The following is a 20,417-nucleotide window of genomic DNA, read 5'->3' as shown; positions in this document are numbered from 1 at the left end:
CTGATCCCAGGTCTATTCCCTCAGCTTTCCTAAATCAGAACCCCACTCTGCTCTGCTTGTCTGAGACTCAGTTTGTTCATCTGTAAAATGGGGATAATACTACCCACTTCTTAGGGTTGTTGAGAGGCTAACGTGAGATAAAAAGGATAAGCACTTAGCTCGGTGCTTGGCACATAATAGGTGCTCAATAAATAGAAGCTGTCCCCTTAGCATTGTCGCCATTGTCATTCTTATTGGTGAAAAGGGGCCACTGAGGATGCGCGGGTTGGGGTGGTCTTCTGGCAGAGATGGGGGCCTAAAAGGATCATAAATTTAAACAGACCCAGGGTGATAAGCTGGCACGAAACTTAAGGGCCCGGAGTCACCTGGCCAGCACAGGTGTTTGGGTCCACGTGGGTGGCCGAGAGGCTGCCGGGTCTGTTCAGCAGATGGTTCTGCCCACGGGAGTCCCTGGCCATGAGGAAGGGACGGCCAGGCCCAGCCCCGCCCTGGTGGCCGTCATACCTTTTCGCTACACTTTCTGATGGTGGCCGTGAGCTCACTGACTACCATATCCACACACTTGATACTGGGCTCTTTGAGCTTCTGCACCTGCTTTTTCACTGTGGCTTCAAAAGCGAGGTCAGGTGTGAAGAGGCCCGTCCTGCACCCGGGGAGGAGGAGGGGACAGGAGGAGAAGCAGCCATGGGCAGGGCCAGGAGAAGGAAGGGGAGTGAAAGCCAAGCAGAGCCAGGATTCAGGAGTGGAGGATGGCACAGGCATGGGGGAAAAGAGAGAGACACCGACACAGAGAAAGAGAGAACAGAAGACAATGTGAGTGTGGGACCGGCCCTCCCTACCGCCCCCCAGGGCCGGCACCTCCTAGGAGTGGCCAAGTATCTTGAAGGGTTCTGTGGGTATGGGGCGGGGGGAGGGGGCTTCTGAGGGACCAACCCCCTGTTCTGTCCAAGGCCCCTTACTGAGTTCAGATCCTCTCCCCAGGGCTTGGCGTCCTCCACCCCCAGCTACCCTGAGCGGGCCCTCTCTGTCTTTCCTGATGCTATCTTTGTCCCAGCCTTGAGTCCTCCTAAGGGGCTGGCCCAGGCCAGGACCCCACCCACCCATTCTGTTCAGTTCTAGGTTTGCCAGCACCTCCTGCATTCACTTCATCCTGGACTCCGAAGCCCAGCACAATTCCGTACGTCCACCAGGATTACTGCATCCAGCTGCCCAGGCTGTGCACTGCAAAACTCCAGGGGGCTCCATTTGCATAGACTGTGGTGCAGATGATGCCTCCTGGAGTTGCAGGGTAGCTGCCTGACCTCCACTCTCCAGCTCCCTACTCTACTCCTGCCCTTCCCTTTCTCCTCAAGGGGCATCCTTTGCCTCTCTTCCAAAAGGGTCTGGAGAACTCAGCTGGGAAAGACAGAGAGAGAAGAGGAAAGACAGAAAGAGTGGAGGTGGTAGAGAGGGGCCAGGGCAGTAGTAAAGAGAGGAAAGGAAGGGAGGCTGGGGGGTGGAATTAAACAAGGACTGGATTTGGAGTCCAAAGCCGTGGCTTCGAGTAACAGCTCTGCCACCTGCTGGCTCATATGACCTTGGACAAGTCACTTGATCTCCTAAGCCTCAGTCTTCCTGCTGTGACATGGGCGCCATCCTCCCTGCCCTGCCCTTCCCTCCTTGCGTGGTTCTGTGAGGCTCAGATGACATAGCAGATGGAAGAGGATTCTGTCCCTGGAAGGTTGGATGTGGATGGAAGGGAAGGGCAGGGTCCTGAGTGAGGCTAGGGTGGGAATGGGGGTGGGGGATGAAGGACAGTGGGGAGTCAGGCACCTGCCAGACCTGGGTCCTCTGCACCCCTCTGGCCATCCAGATCCCCAGAGCAGCAGCCAAGTAGGCCCTGTAGCTCTCCTGTCTGCAGGGCCAAGGTGTCCCCAAGACCCCTCCCTGGAGCCCCTAGAGATGACCTCACCTCTGAGGGCAGGAAGAGGGCTCAGGGCCCTTCAAGGCCTATTCTCCCTGAGCTGGGGGAGCTCTTGGTGGGCTCTCAGGACAAGAGCCACCATCACACCTGTCTTATCAATGTCTGTTCCCTGTGCCTGGGGGCCAGGAGGTGGGTAAGGCCCCCTCGGAGAGGCCTCCCATCTTGGTCTGTGGTGGCCTGCCTCCCCCACCCCGCTGAGGTCTGTACATGCTACCGAGGAGGCAGTGGGGGGTGTGGGAAAGGAGAGCCTGGCAGCAATGCAGGATGGGGGCAGAGGCGGGGGGGGGGGGCTGGCCCGGGCCACCGGGTTACCTTCTTGGTGCACTGTCTAACCGTGCTGATTAGCTCCGAGATAACCATGTCCACACACTTGAGACACGGTTCTCGGATCTTCTTCACCTGCTTTTTCACAATGGTCTCAAAGGCCATGTCTGGGGTAAAGAGCCCCGTTCTGAACGCCCGGAACGGGAGAAGGGCACAGTGTCACAGGCCAGCTCCTACCAGGAGTGCCAGGTCAGGGCCCCACCCCGACCGCCTGAACTCTGCCCTTGGGGTCCTCCCACTACCCCTCTCTGGGCTTCAGTGTCCTTCTTTGTAAAATGGGCAGGAGGGATTTGAATGAAGGACATTCCATGGGTGCTCTTTGGGGGCAAGACAAGGTCTGCTTATAATTGTCATGTATGTCCGGCTTGCTCTTAAGATTCTATTCATACAAAAGGTTCTATGGCCAGAAATGGTATGAAAAATGCCAAACTGGGTTCTCTTTAGGAGCCTTTCTGGGAATAAAACATTTTATTTTAAGCTGAGGAGCGATATATATATATTTTTTTCTGTGCCTCGGCCAATGCAGTTATCAGTCTGTAAATTCCATACCAAACCTTGGAATTCAACCTGTATAAAAGCAGGGACATTTTGTCTTGTTCACTGCCTGGCACATAGCAGATGCTTTAAATTTTCTTGTTGAATGAACAGTGTAGATCTGGGTCCTTGAAGGGGGCTAAGCTTTTAAGGAACAATCTTTTTTTCCAGTCCCCCCTTCCTGTTCCAAAGGCAGTGGGGTTAGCTAGAAGGAGGGAAGTGATGTAGAATGGGGCCCACTTTGGGCTAATGGGACTATGGGAGGATCTGGAAGGTTGAGAGGCCCTGTCCTATCATAAAAGGACACAGACCAATACCTCGATGCTCCATCCCAGGCCCTCCCCAGTTGTTTGGCCAGCTGTGTGCAGCTACCTGGATAGGACTGGGGGAAGCTGTCTCATCCTGAGGACAGGCAGGGGCCCAAGCCCAGAGAAGCTTCCCCAGCCACTTATGTCCTGGGCTCTGCCCGCCTGGTCCAGCCTCCAGGCCCTGCTCCCAGGGACAGCAAAGGAGGACAGCAGGTGCGGGGAGGGAGCGGCCCAGGCCTCCCGTCCACCTCCCCCAGCTCGAGCCCGTTTGAGCTGGAAGCCAGAAGAGGTTGAGGGGATTGGGGACCAGAGCTCTTGGTCCTTCCTGAGGGCGGCTCACTTCACCACTCCCTGTGCCGTGGCACCAGAACCCCTGCCTTCCAGGGCTCAGCCCCCTTCCCCAGTCCCAATACGTGCCTAATGCCATGGATATTCTTGATGGCGTAGCTGATCTCTCTTCGGAGCTCCTTCTCATCAAACTCCATCTGTGTAGGAGAGCCAGAGACAGCCGGTCAGGGCCTTCCTCCTCCCTGGAAGGCCAAGACAGACGCCCCACACCCGGGGCTGGGTGCCAGGTCAGCAAAGATATGTGTGAAAGTCCTGGGGGAAGGGTGGTAGTTCTAAGCCTCCCCTCTCCCCCCGTCCCCGGGGAGACCATCCTACCTTGACTAGCTCAAAGGGGAAGCGCTCATGGAAGATCCGGTTGATGCGGGCTCCCCCTGACAGTTCATAGGTGTCGATCTGGTCCCCTGAGCCCTCAATGCGCTTCTCAAAGTCCACGGCAAACTGCTGGACCATCCTGGGGGGAGAGTGGTGCGACGTCAGGAGCCTAGTGGAGGGAGCCCTGGGCGAACCCCGCGCTGGAGGGCAGCTCAGTGCCAGGGAGTCAGGAGTTGGGGAGGGCCTCACTGCAGCAGAGCCTTGGTCTTGCGAGCTGGGTCATCAGGCCGGAAGTTCTTGTACTCCTCCACCTCCTTCTCGATGGACAGGAGCTGGCTCTGCAGCTTGTTCCGAAGCCCCGGCAGGGTGTCCCGGATGTGGTTGGTCAGTTGCTGGGCCGGGGATGAGACAAGGGTTAAGGCCATGGGCACCAACACAGATGCCCACGGGGTCAAGCAGGGACCAGGATGCCCGGGGGCGGTGGAGGGGGGCGGGGACTGTGGGTGTGGTCAGGTTGAGAGCTTCAGAAGGCAGCCATGACCCTGCCCACTACTGCCCTGCCTACGAGAAGGAAAGCTGCCCAGGGCAGGGCCTGGCATACAGGGGGGTATTAACTAAATTCATAAGCGAATAATACAAGTTTCAACAGAAGCCAGAAGTCTAGATTTTTATTTGAAATTACCTGATTTTTGACTAACAATATTTTTAGACACGATGAGGGCCAAATAAAATCTCTCTGGGACAGGGATGGCTGGGGGGGCTGTCCCCTTGTACCCTCTGGGTTTAGGCCTCCTGTAAGGTAATTCTCAAGTACTGGGGCTCGCTCTGGCTCGGTCCCCACACACAGTATCTCCCTGAAGCTACACAGGGATCTTATGAAATGGGGCCTTATTCCCATCATCAGGATTTTACAGAAATGGAGGTTCAGAGAGCTCAAGTGTCAGGTCTGTGGCCTCCAGAGTCCCCAATTCTGCCCCTACACCACCCTGCCTTCCCCACTGCCTCCCTTCCATCATCACATACACACATGCCTCAGTTCTGGAAGCCCCATTCCAGATGGAGAAACATCTTAGGGAAGGCCCTGGGATCGCCCATCCCTGTCTCCAGACGAGCCTCTCTCCGTTTCAGAAGGCAGCAAGGTCTTCGGCCAAGTACACTCTAGTGATGGCCCCCAAACCCAAGCCCTTGTCAGTGCCACCCTCCACACAAGGTCTGGGTCTTCTCTCCACCCGCAAGGGCTACAGGGCTCCCTTTCCAGGCCCCTGTCAGGGAAAAGTCAGCAAAGCTCTGGTGCTACCTCACGGTGGGTGGGGCTGTGGGCAAGTTGCTTTGTTTTCTGGGGCTCAGTTTGTACGCATGATGTGGACGCTAACCTCTGTTGGCCACCCTCCCAAAACACATGTAAATGATTCTGTCCTCATGCTGGTTTCCCCAGGCCTGAGCTTCTACCTGGTTGAGGACCTTCTGCAGGTAGGGCGTGCCCATGCGGTCAGCCAAGTGGCGGTAGGACGGATGGGAGAGGAAGAACTTGCGTTCAGCGGCCAAGGCCGCCGTGATGTCCTTCTTGCCATCAATGTCCTTCTGGCTCCGGTTCACCACCCCAATGTAGCCTGTGGAAGGGGGTCCAGGTCAGGGGCAACCAGCCTTGCACAGGGCGGGGTGACAGGGAAGGGCAGTGGAGCGGGTCAGGGGAGGAGCCTGCCTACCTCTGCGCAGGGGGAGCAGTTTGTTCTCCAGCACATCACGGGCATCTGTGCCCTCGTCCATTAGGTCCAGCTTGGTGATGACCCCGATGGTGCGCTGGCCTGAAGGGGAGGGCAGCAGGAGAGGGCCGTCTACACCTGCACTTGCCCTCCCATGGGACCCACATGCACCCCGACTGCCATCCCGCTCCCCACATCTCCCTCCCCACGCCCTCCTTCCCCCACTGCCTGCCTCTGCTCTTCCGCCTCACTCATTCTTCACAGAGTAGCTCCCTCCGCCTGGCACTGAGGGTAGACCCCCAGGGCCTTGCACTTCTGCTGCCCTTAGGAACCTACCCTGGGGGTCCACCTCCTTGGCAACCTTCAGAGCATCGGAGTTGGCCAGGTCGGAGTTGGCCGGGGATACAGCCAGGATGAGGCAGTTCTCTTTGGTGACGAACTGCATAAGCATGTCCCGGATCTGGAACTCGATGTCAGGAGGTTGGTCCCCCACCGGGACCTTGGTCATTCCGGGCAGGTCCACCAGTGTCAGGTTCAGCACTGGACAGGGCGGCGAGAGGGCGGGCTCAAGGCGAGGGGCGTGGCCGTGGGCGGGCGGATTAAGGAACAGGGCCGGGTTTAGAGAGGATCCATTTGGGAGTTTGGCGGCAGGTGGACGGGATTAGGGAAACGCGGGGCTAAAGCGGCGGCCCGTTAAAGGCGTGGCCAGGGGTGGGCGGAGTCATGGCAGGGTGGAGCTTGGGGGGGTAGGACGGGCAGAGGAGGGGTCGCTGTGGGGGCGGAGTCTGCAGGAGGCGCGGAGCCCGCCTTAGGAGGAACGAGCAAGGGGGCGTGGCCAAGACTCAGTCCCGGGGGCGGAGCTAAGCGAGGGAGCCAGGAGGCCGGGGGCGGGGCCGCGTCTCCTCACCGTGCGGCGAGTAGACGCGGAGGTTGATCGGCACCGGCGAGATGCCCTTGTTAGTGCCAGTGACTCGGTCGGTCTCAGCCTCGATCTCCAGACGCACCTCCTCAAAGTCGGTGAATTTCTTCCCCTTGCAGTGCAAGAATTCGGCATATTCTGCCCCCAAAGTGTGGGTGGGGTGGAGGGAAGAAGGGTAGATGGGTAAGCATCTTAGCCCGGAACCCACCTGGGACCCATCTTCCACTGGGAATAGACCCCCACACACCCCCAAATACCGCCTTCTCTTCCCTCCCTCTCCACAACAACGCCAGGTCTAACGTTATGCATTTTTGTTCCCCACTGTCCTGGTGGGGAATCTCGGGCCAAAGTCACACAGCAAGCAAGTTCAGCGGCTAGGTTGGACTCCTCCCTGGGGGATAGGGTGGGGGACTGAAGAGGCCCGGTGGGGATGCTCGTGGACGAAAGCGCGTACCTGTGGTGGCATTGACCAGCTGCAGGACCAGGGGGCGTCGGGTGACGATGCCTGACCCTCGGGGCAGGAAGTCTCTGCAATGAGTTGGGAGTGAGAGGAGGGTCAAGGCCTGTCCCAGGGGCACCTGTCCTGCCACCGGGAGCTCCAAAGCTCTCCTAAAGTGCCCACTACACCTTAGCCTGAGGGTTTCAGGTCACTAAGGGGAGATGACAGGCAAGAAAGGTGGAAAGAACCTCCCCCATGTACCCTGGGTCACAGATTTATGCGTGTGAGCTGCCAGGAGACAAGACTAATAACTCCCAGATTTCTCTCAGGTATGCTCTGTGTTGCTTCTGGGCCAACAAGTCCCTGCCTCAACCCAGGCACTGCCATTCAATTGAGGCGCGGGGTACCCCACATGCCCAAGTGTCCAGTGGCCACAGAGTGCATCTCAAGGAAATGGAGCTGCGCCTTCTTCCCTCCCTTCCGCTGTGGGGAAAGGCAGCATCTCACTTCCCCTTCCCAGGGCCCCATCTGGCTGGGGTTGAGGATGAGGGGGGCATGGGGGAAAGGAGGAAGCAAGGACAAGAATTCATGCTTCTTAAGTGCCTACTGCATGCCAGGCTCTTTGTAGGCAATCTCTCGTGATATTGCCTTGTGAGGTAGGTGCCATTATTATTATTTTTATTTTAAATATTTATTTATTTATTTATTTATTTATTTATTTATTTATTTATGGAAGAGCGCAAGCTGGGGAGGGGCAGAGAGAAGGGGAGAGAGGATCCAAAGTGGGATCTGCGCTGACAGGCTGACAGCAGTGAGCCCAATGTGGGGCTTGAACTCATGAACTGTGAGATCATGACCTGAGCTGAGGTCGGATGCTCAACCCACTGAACCCCTCAGGCGCCCCGGTAGGTGCCATTATTATCCCCATTTTGCAGATAAGGAAACTGAGGCTCAGAGGTGTTTAGGTTGCACAGTCAGTATCTAGCAGAGCAGACCCTGGATGCAGATCTGTTTGACTCTGCAGTGAGGGCTCCTTGCCCTTCAGTCCCCTGAAGACCCAGTCTTTGAAGGACTGGACCTGAGCTTCCCAAAGTCGCCCCTTGCCCTAGACCTGATGTCTATACCTCAGATTTCTGCTTGTGCCAGTGTGAACCTCAGCAGTCCTTTTGGCTAACCCTTGTGGGTGGATTCTCTGTCCTGTCAGCTCTTCTCATATCCCCGCCTGCCCTTGGCCCCACCCAGGCCAGCACAAGCATGAGGGTGGGCACCTCTTCAGGGACCAGGCTGTCAGAACTGCAGTCATGGGATCCTCAGGACCCAGGAAAGGGGGAGCAGGCTACAGCCTGAGGGGACCATAGGGCTCCAGCTGGCCACCTCATTCATGGAGAGGCACATGGAGGCCCAAGAAGGGGAAAAGACACATTCAAGTTCCTATAGGACCTGGACAGAGCCCGAGAAGAACCCAGGCCTCCTACCCCCAGCTCAGAGCCTGACCGGGACCACACAGCTTTTTGCACCACCCCCCGGCCCCCACTCCCTAGCCTGGAGGGTCCCGGGCACAACAGAGTAGGCCCAGGCTCCTGGGTTCAAGGTCTCTTCTTGGGCCCTGGGGAGGACTCTCTCATCCTGTTCTCACCCTGCCCCTCCTTTGGGGAGGTTAGAGGCTAATAGGGAGGAGTCAGCCACTTCAATGAGGAAGGAGAAGGATGATGAATCCTGCATTTATTCATTGTTTCCAGGTGCTAGGCAAGCACTTTTCATTTTTGCAAGACTAAGCCTCTGAAGGGCAGGACTGGCGTCTTTCTGTCCACCACTGTATCCCACTGTCCAGCCCAAGGCTTAGCACCCAAGAGGTACTTAATAAACATTGACTGAAATCCCCAGGTCCTCAAAACAGTGCTCTGATATGGAAATTGCTTTACAGATGAGGCATCTGAGGGTCAGAGAGGTGAAGGGACTTGTCAAGGTCATCCAGATGGGAATGGCAGAGCTAGGATTCAAACCCAAGGGTCTGTGGGGCCCCAGAGCCTGGGAACTTCCCTGTCAAAGTGTGCTGCTCCTTCAATCCAAGAAGCCAGACGTGGCTTTTTATGTAATTCAATTAAATTCAGTCTAGGACATATTTGGGAGCAGCTGCTCTGTGCCAGGCCCTGTGCTGGGCCCTGGGGAAGCGAGATGATGAGTCAGACCGCTCCCTACCCGGAGGAGGAGCTCACAGTGTGGTGGGAGAGACAGACAAGTAAACAGATAATGCAATACAGTGTGACATGTGCTGGGACGGAGGTGCACCAGTCAGCAGAGAGAAGGAGGGGATTAACGGGGGTGGGGGGGGGGGTTCCTGTCTCTATCTCTGCCATCCTTTACTCATTCCTTTGGGGGGGGTGACCCTCTAGTATTTGGGATCCCCCAGGGCTGTGGAGATAGGACATCTGTTCTCAGAGGCTGGGTTTGGGTTGGGCTTGGGGGCCTGGGGTCCACCCTTTTCCCCACCCGCTCCTCACCCAGCGATACCATGGCAACAGTAGTTGCCATGGAAACTGCAGGAGGGGCTGGAAAGGATGGGACTCCCCATAGAAAGCCCCCCACGCAGAGACATGGACCTTCCCTGGAGCTCTTCCCTGAGAGGCCTCCCCTGCACAGATGGGCCCACTTGGTCCCTGCCGACCTGCAGGTCAGAGGTCAACGAGGTGCCACCTAGAGGGTACGGGAGCGGTGCCCAGGGCCCAGCTGGAAGGGTGGTCAGGGGTCTGGGCCAGCCTGCCCCAAGTCACTGCCTCCCCAGGGCTACTTAAGGGACAAGCAGCTTAAGGGAAGCAGAGATTAGAGGGGCAGGGCTATGTGTGGGAGTAGAGCCCCTCCTCAGACCAGGATCTCGTGCGGCCAGGGTGGGGATGGAGGTGCCTGGGTGGGGGGAGAGGCCCCGTCTCTATCACGGCCCAGGTTCTCAGAGTGAGGCCCTCACATGGCCTGCACTCAAATCCCTGGGCTCGAATCCCGCCTTGGCCATTCTGCCGCCTGGTGCCCTTGGGCAAGGTGTTTCACTCTCTGGGCCTCAAAGCCCTCAGCTGCAAACTGGCCTTATAGAAACCGGGCATTATCCTCTAGCACACGTGGGCTGCAAGAAGGCCCAGCAGCCTCGGGGCGGGGGCATGGAAAAAGCGTCGCCTGGGTCTGGTACACAGTAGGTGCTCAGCAGCCCCCTCTCTAGGAGGGTTCCCAAATGTCACCAAGGAACACAGATCCCACAGAACCCTCTGACGGCCTCCTCCAGGCACGACTCGGATCTCTGGACTCTGACCACGAAATGTTAGATGGAAATGATGAACACTGAGGAGAAGTTTTCAGAGACCATGTCATTCCCCCATTATTGTCCAGAGGTGGGGACAGAGGCCCAGAGAGGGGCAGGGAGGTGCAATGAGGGAGGAAGTGGCCTATCGGGGCTCAGGGCTCCAGGCCCGGGCAGGTGCAAAGAGCGCCAGCGGGTTCGCACGTCCAGACTGTGAGCTCCTTTCTCCCCGCTGGACTCCTGCGCTCACCAGAGGCCTGGCACATAGTAGGTGCTCAGGCGATGCTCAAAGGACCAAGCATGGCTAAATAGCTCCATGGCTCCTGCTTCCCACCTGGACACACTGTCCCACAGCGCTCTGGTAAAGTGGGGGTTCGGGCCTGATCTGGCCTCCGGCCAGCGCCACCCTGCACCTCCCACCCAGCTCCTGCTTAGGCTGAGGGAGGACAGAACAGGTGCCCGGAGAAAAGCGTGCTGGGCCCACCAGCCTCGGGGGCCACGTGGGAGGGGTGCGTGGTGGCATGCCAGCTCTCCCTGCTCATTCTGGACAGATGGTGGCTTCCCGAGGAGGCCTTGCCTTGCCATCTGCAGAGGCACCTTCAAACCTGAAGCACAGGGAGGATGAAATAAATGCACACCCCTCAGGACCTCCGAGCGCCGCACGCTCCCTGCCTGATTTGGTGCTGTCACGCCCAGAGGGGTCCGGAGAAAGTACACCAAGCGTCCAAAGTGACCCTCCCCTACTCTACTCTCATACCTGAGATCTGTGGCCAGAGCTCAGGGACCCTGCTTCCCCCGTCCTGTGGACTGCAAACACCACCAGAAAGCGGCATGTTTGGTCTGTACCCAGTCTTGCTTCTAAGCCTCCTGTTTCCTGGGCTTGGCCCGGCGTTGAATGTCAGCTGCCACTCAGGAGCTGTGTGGTTGTAGACAAATGGCTATACCTCTCTGAACCTCAGTGTCCACATCAGTAAAATGGGTTGCTGTGAGGCTTATATAACTTGAGGCCTGAATCAATGGTAGCTATTATGGTTATAAATAATATAACTTGTCGAGCAAGCTGGGAACACGGGCTGGGCTCCCACCAAATGATGCAGCAGGGAGGAAGTTGGAAGGTGGGTCTCCCGGGGGCTGGCCGGAAGAGTGGGTGGGTGGGCCAGGATATTTCCAGCCAAATCTTGCCCCTGAAAGCGGAAGGTAAGGGAGGCGGGCAGGCTCTGAGGTGCCCTCTGAAGCACGGAGCTGGGGTGGAGGCGAGGAAGCGGGTGGGCCAAGAAATACAGTTGGGGGGAGGTGAGGCCGCCTCCAGGCAAGAAGTCCCTCTCTGTTCCCATTATCCCAGGAGGCCCCAGGCATGCCCACATCACACAGCCTGTGAATTTCCAGCTGCGGTTTGAACATTTCAGGGCAGTCCTGGCCTGGCTTCTCCTGATGCTCTGATGTCCTGAGAGCAGGCACTGGGCTGCTCCTGTTTACCAGTGTCCCCAGCCCCCAGCATGGAGCAGGGCAGGTAGCTGGCACTCGAGGTAGCCCAGCTGGCCAAAAGAATGATTTGAAGACGAGCTCCTCCAGTTTTCCCACCATCACCCTCATTGTAGAGGTGTGGAAACTGAGGCACAAGGCGGGAAAGAGTGTTGTCCAAGACCACAGTGCAAGTTGGTGACTGGGTAGGACTGGCACGTGGGGGTCTGGACTCTGAGTACACACTCTCCCCTCAGCAACCACTTTCCCTACTAAAAAAAATCCATGATCTTTCCTTTCTCCTCCTTCCCTCCTTCATCCCTTCTTTCCCTCCTTTCCAGTGTTGATGACTTTATATTTTCAAGATGGAAATAGATTTCTGTTTTGCCTCCTACTTATAAAAGTCGTATGTTCTCCCTTTGAAAACATATTCAGAAAATACACAAAATGTTTAAAAATAAAGCGCAACCATCACCCCAACACCTGGGGCTCTCCATTGTAAACATTTTATCATTTACAATAATAATCATGGCAAACACTGATGGATCGGGCGCTGCTGGTCAGGGGCTCCGCCAGGCACTTGAAAATCTGCATCATCACGAGGCTTCTTTTTGGGGTGATGGAAGTGTTTTAAAATTAGATTGTGATGATGGCTGCACAACCGTGTAAATGCACTAAAAATCATCGAGCTGCGCACCACAAACAGGTGAATTTTATGGCATGCAAGCTGTACCTCAATAAAGCTGTTTAAGAAATCTCCACCCGCTTTTATTTTTAAGATTTTATTTTTAAGGAATCTCTCCACCCAACGCGGGGCTCGAACTCACGACCCTCGGATCAAGAGTCGCATTCTTTACTGACTGAGCCTGCTTAGGTGTCCCCTGCATCCTCTTGATTGCTCCTTGCAAGGCTGGGTGAGGCTGGTGGGACGGGAGACGAGGTCAGGTACCCCTCACGTGCCCATACATGCATCGGCCGCCGGTGACACTTAAGTAGAGGCTCTGTTTGCCTAACAGCTCATCAAGGACATTCATCAAGTCATCCAATATGGAGCTACATCTGGATGCTCATTTCTTATCACCAGCAGCTTGATGTGAAAGTATCGTAGCACTACCACTAAATTATTTCCCTGCTCCGCACCTCAGTTTCCCCATCAGTGAAATGGGCACAACCCAGCAGCTCCCTCCTAGGGCTGCTGAGATCCCTGCTGTGGGAGGGTCTAATGGAGGGTGTCCATTGGTGGTGCCACACGAGCCATCTGGTGCTTGTAGGCGAGGTGCCTTGTGTGTGTGCTAGGGAGCATTTCACTCCTTCAGATTTGGGACTCGGGTCAGAGGTGAGTGCGCATTCACCTGCTGAGATTTTTCTCCCCATCCTGGCTGGTGGCCTCAGTCCCCTGTGCTCAGACCAGACACACCTGAGCCAGAGTCATGAAAGGGTTGGGGCACTAATAAACAGGTAAAATGTCCCTGGTAACTGCGGTTGGAACTGCTGTTGGCTAGGAGCCCTCAGCCCAAGGCAGTGGCCTCGCTCTTCCTCCGCAGCCCCTCATCGTGGGAGAAAACTGAGCTCTACCCCACACACCGAGGGTCAGGTCACAGGGGAGAGGGTGGTCAGGGAAGACATCCTGGAGGAGGTATTGGCTGATGTGAGACTTTGAGGATGAGCCAGTGAAGGAGGAAGACGAAGGCACGGTGAAGGTGAGGACCCATTTTTTTCCCATGAACTGTAAGCTACGAGGGCGCACCTGCAGGGAGAGGCTGGACGGGAAGCGAGGCTGGGTAAGGCAGGCAGGCCTCAGGGGCCCAAATCGGGAGCAGGAGCGAGGGCTCTGTCTGGAGGGCAGGGGCCAAGGAGGGCGTTAAGCGGAGGGGATCAGATTGGGAGGCCACAGAGAGTTCCATGCTGCCGGGTGGAGGATGGGTTGGGGGCACGAGAGAAGGCTGCCCCAGGAGCTAAGACAAAGGAGGCGGCAGCTGAGATACAGAGAGGTGGGTGGGCCGGGGGCCGGATCCACAGGGTTTGGGCCCGACTCGCGTGGGGAGGATGACACAGGAGGGGAGGCCGGTCCAGGAGCCTTTGGCCAGGGCAGTGGGAAGATGCCACTTCCTTAAACGCCCTCCGAGGCCAACAGTCCTTTTCTCTGGTGCCTGTAGTAATTAATCCCAAGTTGCCAGAGCTGCCTTCCCCGTACAGCTCTTGCTCCTTTCTTGGATTCCGGTCCGGGGAGGGGTAAGGGTCCAGAGAGACAACCAGGGAGAGCAGAGGGGAAACTGAGGGGTGTGACACGTACCCACATGGGTGGGGGTGAAGACGGTGGACGCTGACCCAGAGGCAGGAGACCGGGGCAGTTTCCTGTCCTGCCTCTAATTCCAGTGCTGTGGGGCTTCAGGCAGGTCCCTACCCTCTCTGAGCCATCTTGCCATTTGAAAACCCGGGATGATAGTCTGCCTCTCCTACTAACGGGCTGTTGGTTCCAAGAAAATAATGAGCACTGCCCTTGGACGTGGGGAATCAGGGCCCCTGCCCAGTCCTTTAGGGGGGTCACTTTTTGGATCTCTAGAGCAAGGGGCCCCCAGGGGCTGAGGGTCCCAGCTGGAGCCTATGTACCCTTCCTAGGCCACACTGGCGTGTTCTGGGATTTCCTGTCGGTCTCAAGCCCTCCCTCAGGGTCTGACCTAACTGTTAGGGGCAGTCCCAGGCCCAAGGGGGGATCCTTTCTGCTACCACGGACAGAGCTCAGATGTGAGGGCTGGGTGTCCACATGGGAGCCCAGGAGGCCCCTTGTGGTGCAGGCTGGAGTAAGAGACAGGGGCAGGTCGGGGAGAGGGGCCACCTGTCCCCACACTCTACCTCCCATCGCGGAGCTCTGAGGAGCCTGAAATTCTAATTCAAACCCGGTCGGCCAGGTCGTTCTGAAGGTGTGTTTGCCAAGGTGGGAGGACAGAGTGTATCGTATTCAGCAATCCCTTCGCTTGATTTGTAACTGGAATATTTAGACATATGGCACGTGGGCCTCCCTTCCCGCTCTTGTTTCACGCCTGATAACACTGTGCCCTAGACTGGCCTCCTCCGCAAAGGCCCCCCTGCATCCCCTCCCCCGAGGTTCTGACCCTCTGACCCTGGCCAAGGTCTGGGAAACTTGATTCTATTGGAGCCGGGATCAGATGCTGTCTGCCAGAGTCACCTTTCATGCCTGACTCCTTGGGGCCACTGGGTAGGGTGGGGGTTTGGAAAAGGTGTTCTTTGGCCTGGTCTCACTGGGGCCTCCACTCCTCACTCGGTGACACTGCTGTTTGTCTGGCTTCTCGAACCCACGGGGGGCTCTTTCCCTCCTTGGGCCTTTGCTCAGGTGGGACCCTGCACCTGGAGTATGTTCACCCCTTTGCCTGACCGGGTCCCTTTCTTGTTCATGTCCAGCCTCAATGGCCACCTCCTCGGGGGTCCACACAACAAAAGAGCTCTTTGTGTCATCTAGTGTCTGTCTGTCCTGCTCAGTTGTGAACTCCCCCCCCCACCCCCCAGAGCAGGGATGGGTCCTGCTTGCTCACAGCTGTATCCCTAGGGCCTGGCACACTGTAAGTGCCCAGCAAACGTCAGTCCCCTCCGTCCCCTCCAGTCAGTGACTTTCTACCTACGATGTCTCAGATATCCCCTAATCCTCTTTGGCCTCAGTCTCCAAATCTGGGGAATGGAACCATTCAAGAGGGGCTCTCAGAGGCCAGAGACCAGCACCAAGCCTGTGCTGGGCTGAGAACATAGAGGAAGGGGCAAGGAGGTTGGTAGGAGGCAGGGAGCCTGAGCAGGGGTAGAGGCAAGAGGCACTAGGGAAACCCAACACCTTGCCTCTCAGAGCCGCCTCCTGGCAGAAGCCTACCCACCAGACCCCCTGCTCTCCCTGCACCCCGGCCTCCCAGCTGGTTCGGATGGAACAGAACGGGCACGTCCTCTGTGCTAGGCCTTACCCTGAGTGTTTTGTGGGCATTATCTCAACACTCGGCACAGTCCCATGGGGGAGGTGCTATTAGTATCCCCATTTTGCCAATGAGGAAAGAGCAGCTGAGCAGGGTTTAAGAAACATGTCCAAGCTCACTCAGCTTATAAGTAGTAGAGCCGAGCTACAAACCCAGGGTCGATTCCAGAGCCCGAGCTCTCAGCCCCTCTGCCACATTCGCACCAGCCTTGGCCTCCCCAGGGACCAAGAGGGGAGGAAGGGTGGCCACTACCCACTTGTCCAGTCGACTGGGCACCAGAGCGAGGGGAGCAGAGCCTGAAAGCTTGCCCCGGGACACCCCGCTCTTGGGACTGGACAGGTGTCGCAGGGAGGGGGCACGTAGCCAGGGGCAGACAGAGGGTGGCCCGGGGCAGCAGGCATCTGCTCACAAAATGCTGGGGTGTCTTGGGCCCCCCGCACCCCTCTGTCTGCACTTACCCCGAGATGATCTCATCTACTCCCATGGGTTTAAATCTCACCTCTACTGGGACTTCCAAATTTACATTTCCAGCCCGCCCTCCCCTGAGCTTCAGGCTTGCATCACCACACGGCCCACCTTACACTTCAGACTGAACATGTTCAAAAGCAAGCTCCCGATCTTACCCCCGTGCCTGCTCCTCCCGTCCTCCGATAATGGCACCAACACCCACCCAGAGTCAAAGACACTGATGTCAGCCTTGAGTCCCCTTTCTTCACCCTCCCCATCCCCATCCCAGCAAGTCTTGTGGGGACTTCCCTCCAAAATGTCCCCTGAAGCCCACCATTCTCCGCCTCCCCACTGTGAGAGCCCTGGGCCAGGCTCCCCGACGGCTCTGGCTCACCGCAGCAGCCTCCTCCCCTGTCCCTCACCCCCTCCCCAACTTACACCCTTGCTGGAGTCAGCTCAAGGCGCTCTACTACTTAAAAGCTTCTGGCAATAATGAAAATGCACCCAACTCCTCATCGTAGCCTCAGGGCCTTGTAGACCCACCCCCTGCCCATCTCTCTCTGATGCCATGTTGCCCTTGCCCTCCAAACAACCAGCTACCGTGGCTCCTTTCTGTTCTTTGAACACACCAAATGTATTAGTGCCCCAGGGCCGTTGCCTTTGCTCCCTCCGCCTAGAATGCTTCCCCGTCCCATGGCTTCTCCTCTCAGATGCTACCCCCTCCTAGAAACCTTCTCTGACCTCCCTGTGGAAAGCGGCCCTTCTTCCTTCCACGGGACTGACCACATTCTCCGGTTGCCTTCCTCATATACCTGTCCCTGTGTTTACTATTTCAGAGGTTTCCCCCTCTGGAATGCAAAGCTTTTGTCTTTTCCACCCTGGAATCTCCAGTGCTGTGACACTGTGGACACTCTACGAATGTCCGAGTGACTAAATGAATTAGCCTCAGTTTCCCCTTCTTTCAAAATGGGATGAAGAAAGAGCATAGGCCCAGAGAAGTCCTAGCAGCGTCCTGGGCAGCTGCGGGGCCACTTCCGTTGCACAGCTGCCAGCAGGCCCCCCCCCCCCCCCCCCGCCCCGGGGTGCCCAGGAGCCCGGGCTGGCCCGGAGCAGCCTCTGCTTCCCCTGGTGCATTTTCCACTTCCTCTCCATGGGGTGTTGGCTCCTGGGAAGCCCCAGGAGGCTGAGCGGCTGTTACCATGCTCACCAGTCTGGGGACCCAGCCCTCGGAGGAGAGGCCGGGAGCCCGTGACACGCCGCCTATCCTCCTGCAGGGCCACTGTCAGGTGCAGGAGGCATAAGAGGGCCCAGGGCTCCCGGAACAGAGTCCACATCTTGCTCCAGTCAACAAGCTAACAGCGGCTACAGTCAGCTGGGGCCTGGCTGGTCTGCTGGACAGCGAACTCCAGGAAGACAGGGGCCAGGTCTGCCCTAGCACGCATGGGTCCCCAAACCTAACTGACCATCAGCAGCTCCCTCCCAACACGGGCTTTTCCACCCAGGGACTCACCGGAGCCCTGCGCCACCCTCTCAGGAAGGCAGGGCAGCCACTGCCAGTGTTCCCATCCCACAGATGGGGAAAATGGAGGCCCATGCTCCTGCATGTCCCCGTGTCTGGTTCAGGGCCTGGTTCTCGGGGGCTCTTAAGATTGACATTAGGAACCTGGGCTTTGGAATATACTAGATGCTGTCCTTCCTGGCTGTGTGACTCTGGGTCTGTTTCCCCATCTGCAGGATGGGCACCATGGTACCTGCCTCATGGGGCTGTTGTGAGCCGTCCCGAGAAGAATGGTGTGGGGCACGCGAGAAGGGCTCAGCAGATGGGGGCTGAGGTCACCTCCCCCCCACCCCCGCCTCGGCCCAGGGCACACAGCCTGCAATAAGCAGGCGTTCAGCAAATGTTCAATGGATGAAGGTAGGACTATGATCTGTACACGTAAAGTGCTGCATTTCCATGGGTGCCATTAAAGCACTAAGGCCTCTGGGCTTTACTGTCTCCAGAGTCCCCCCGCTCCCTCACCCTGACTGCTGGGCCACAGGGAAGGGGCCCATCTGTGTATCTCTTGCCGGTTTGTCTCTGCAGCTCTGGGGGGGGGGGGGTCACGTGAGCAGGAGGGGGGCTCTGTGGGAGCCGGTCCCCAAGAGACAGACGGCCTCCCCCTCTGCTGACCAGATGGGCCCAGCCGCCCCCAATGGTGGCTTTCCCATGTCTCCCAGATACACTGCTCCAGTCAGAACCCTTCCCTTGAGCCCCAGGGCTGCCCCTGGTCTTCTCAGTCATATGAGGGGCAGGAGCAACCATCCAGTCCAGCTGTCCTCATTAGAGGTGGGGAAACAGGCTCAGAGAGGGCAAGTGATTGGTCTGAGGCGTCACAGCAGAACCTGGCTTGGATCCAGGATGTCTCCTTAGAACCGCTGCCCTCTGAGGGAGGGGCCTCTGCCTCCCTCGCCAGTGGCTTCCTCAGCCTGGAAGGTCACTGGGAGAAAGCTAGGGTTTCTGAAGAAGGTGAGGGAGGGACATGCCAGAGTGCGGAGGCCAGTGTCACTGCCTTCTCCCTGTCTGCCCAGCCCCCCTCCCCCTCCCGAGAGAGCGTCATCCTCTTCTCAGCACGGAAAAGCCATCCCCGCGTCCATTTTATTTGGGGAGCCTGGGCAAGGGGTCACGACCCTACCTGCCCCCCTAAACCCAGGACCTTTTGTCTTTGAGGTTGCCCCCCACTCCCTGCCACCTGGTCCTCCCAGCGCCCTGTGGGATCAGAGGCAGGAGGGGGATTAGGTTCTGCAAATGGCTCCCCCCTCCCCGCCATCCTGCTTCCCTGTCTTAGTCATCTCTGCCCTCCGCCGCCTTCTCCCTCCATTACAAGCCCTCTGCCAGGCCCCGGGGAGAGCGACGGCGGCAGGCGCCCCCCACCCAGGGGCGGCGGCGGAGCCAGCGGCCGGCGGCTCGCAAGAGGATCAGAAGCGGTCTCACCGCCACCCCCATCCTGGTCCTGCAGCTCCCCCGACCCCCCCCCCCCCCCCCCCCCCCCCCCCCCCCCCCCCCCCCCCGGCCGCTGCGCTGCGCACGGATGGCGGCGGGAGCTGCAGAGGTGTGTGTGTGTGTGTGTGTGTGTGTGTGTGTGTGTGTGTGTGTGAGGGGGGAGGCTGTGCCTGGTCCTTGATGCCCGGGGGCTGTGTCCTCTCCCAGGGACACAGCTGGGGAGAGGGTTCCCAGCCTTGGCCCAGGGATCCTCATGGGGGAGGGAGCTGTCTTCCGTGGAGCCCAGGGCCGGGGAGCACTGCCCCTGGGGTGCTGCCCGCTCCGGGGAACGCGGGAGCCGAAGGGAGGCGCTGAGTAATGCAGGCCCCCTTGGTGCCTATACTGGGGGAGGGGGGACCCTTTGCCAGGGTCTCTTAGCAGAGCGCCGTCTTCCCTAAAGGATGTGGCAGAGGAGGGGGGCGTGATACCGTGGCCGGTGGCTTGACGACGTTTGCGGGCAAGCGGGGGGCGCTGCTGCCCCTGAGGGGCTCTCGGGGAGGGGGGGCCGCCTCCTTCTGGCTGGAGGTGGGGGGCGCGCCGTCCGCGGGTACAGCGCCAAGGGCTGCGAGGTCGCGGTGCCGTCGGGGCTGGGGGGGTGGGGGGCGGAGGCCCGGGGGCCCGGGCGGGGGGAGTCCCCGCTCCGAGGCGCGCCGCTCCTACCTGCCGACGAAATTCTCGAGCACCGAGCTCTTGCCGGCGCTCTGGCCGCCCACCACGGCGATCTGCGGCAGGTCGAGGTCCGCGTTCTGGCCGATAGCGGAGAAGGCGTCTTGCAGCCGGTTGACCAGCGGGATGAGATCCTCCATGCCGCGGTTCCCCATGGCTGCGGCGGGCCCCGCGGGCTACGATCCGGCCGCCGCTCCGGCTCCCGGCTCCGGCTCCCGGCTCCCGGCTCCGGCTCCGGCTCCGGCTCCGCCGCTGCAGCCGCGCGCTCCGACTGCCTGTGCCGCGGACCCCCCGCCCCTCCGGGAGTGGATCGGAGCTCTGCGTCAGGATGCCGCCAGAGGGCGCCCACGGCGCTGCGGGATGGCAGTCGTGCGCAGGTGCAGCCTGCGGCACCATGGGGATTGTAGTTTTCTTCATCTGCGGGTTTGGGGCGCTGGAGCCGTGTCTGGCGGGGGGGCTCTGATGCTGCAAAGCGGTATCATTCCTGGAAATGGGCGAGGTGTACCCCTAGTGCCGGGCCTCTTGGATAATGGTCATGGCTGTCTCACTCAATCTTACAGATGAGGAAACTGAGGCTTGGAAAGAGATGGGTCTCCTTCAAGGTCACAGTATCCTGACCTGGAGTTCCACTTGGCCTTATTGCTTTCTTCTACTCTGGGTTCTGATACTAATTCATGGCGGCATGCCCCTGCCCGCCTTTGGGTTTCAGTTTCC

The 20,417-nt window shown here is 58.5% G+C and overlaps 1 protein-coding gene across 9 annotated transcripts in view; it reads right to left on the bottom strand.

The window, feature by feature from the left end:
• The window catches only part of DNM1 (dynamin 1), a 44,143-nt gene extending 24,242 nt beyond the window's left edge, over positions 1-19,901 (bottom strand). For 7 of the 9 annotated variants that reach the window (XM_042912864.1, XM_042912865.1, XM_042912872.1 and 4 more), the window contains exons 1-10: positions 19,698-19,901; positions 6,866-6,939; positions 6,400-6,549; positions 5,829-6,032; positions 5,496-5,594; positions 5,239-5,399; positions 4,039-4,181; positions 3,793-3,928; positions 3,547-3,614; positions 2,276-2,414 (exon numbers count right to left, since the gene is read on the bottom strand). In XM_042912864.1, coding sequence (XP_042768798.1) covers positions 2,276-2,414; positions 3,547-3,614; positions 3,793-3,928; positions 4,039-4,181; positions 5,239-5,399; positions 5,496-5,594; positions 5,829-6,032; positions 6,400-6,549; positions 6,866-6,939; positions 19,698-19,858 — 1,335 coding nt within the window. In that variant the 5' untranslated portion in view covers positions 19,859-19,901. Of the gene's footprint in view, positions 1-504; positions 644-2,275; positions 2,415-3,546; positions 3,615-3,792; positions 3,929-4,038; positions 4,182-5,238; positions 5,400-5,495; positions 5,595-5,828; positions 6,033-6,399; positions 6,550-6,865; positions 6,940-19,697 lie in introns of all 9 variants that reach the window. The other 2 variants (XM_042912870.1, XM_042912874.1) reach the window with 1 other exon arrangement.
• Between the last annotated feature and the right edge of the window lie 516 nt (positions 19,902-20,417).

This window comes from Panthera leo, chromosome D4, assembly GCF_018350215.1.
Source record: "Panthera leo isolate Ple1 chromosome D4, P.leo_Ple1_pat1.1, whole genome shotgun sequence".
NCBI lineage: Eukaryota > Metazoa > Chordata > Mammalia > Carnivora > Felidae > Panthera > Panthera leo.
The sequence above is the reverse complement of the archived record's forward strand: the minus strand, read 5'-3'. Positions and strand labels throughout refer to the sequence as shown.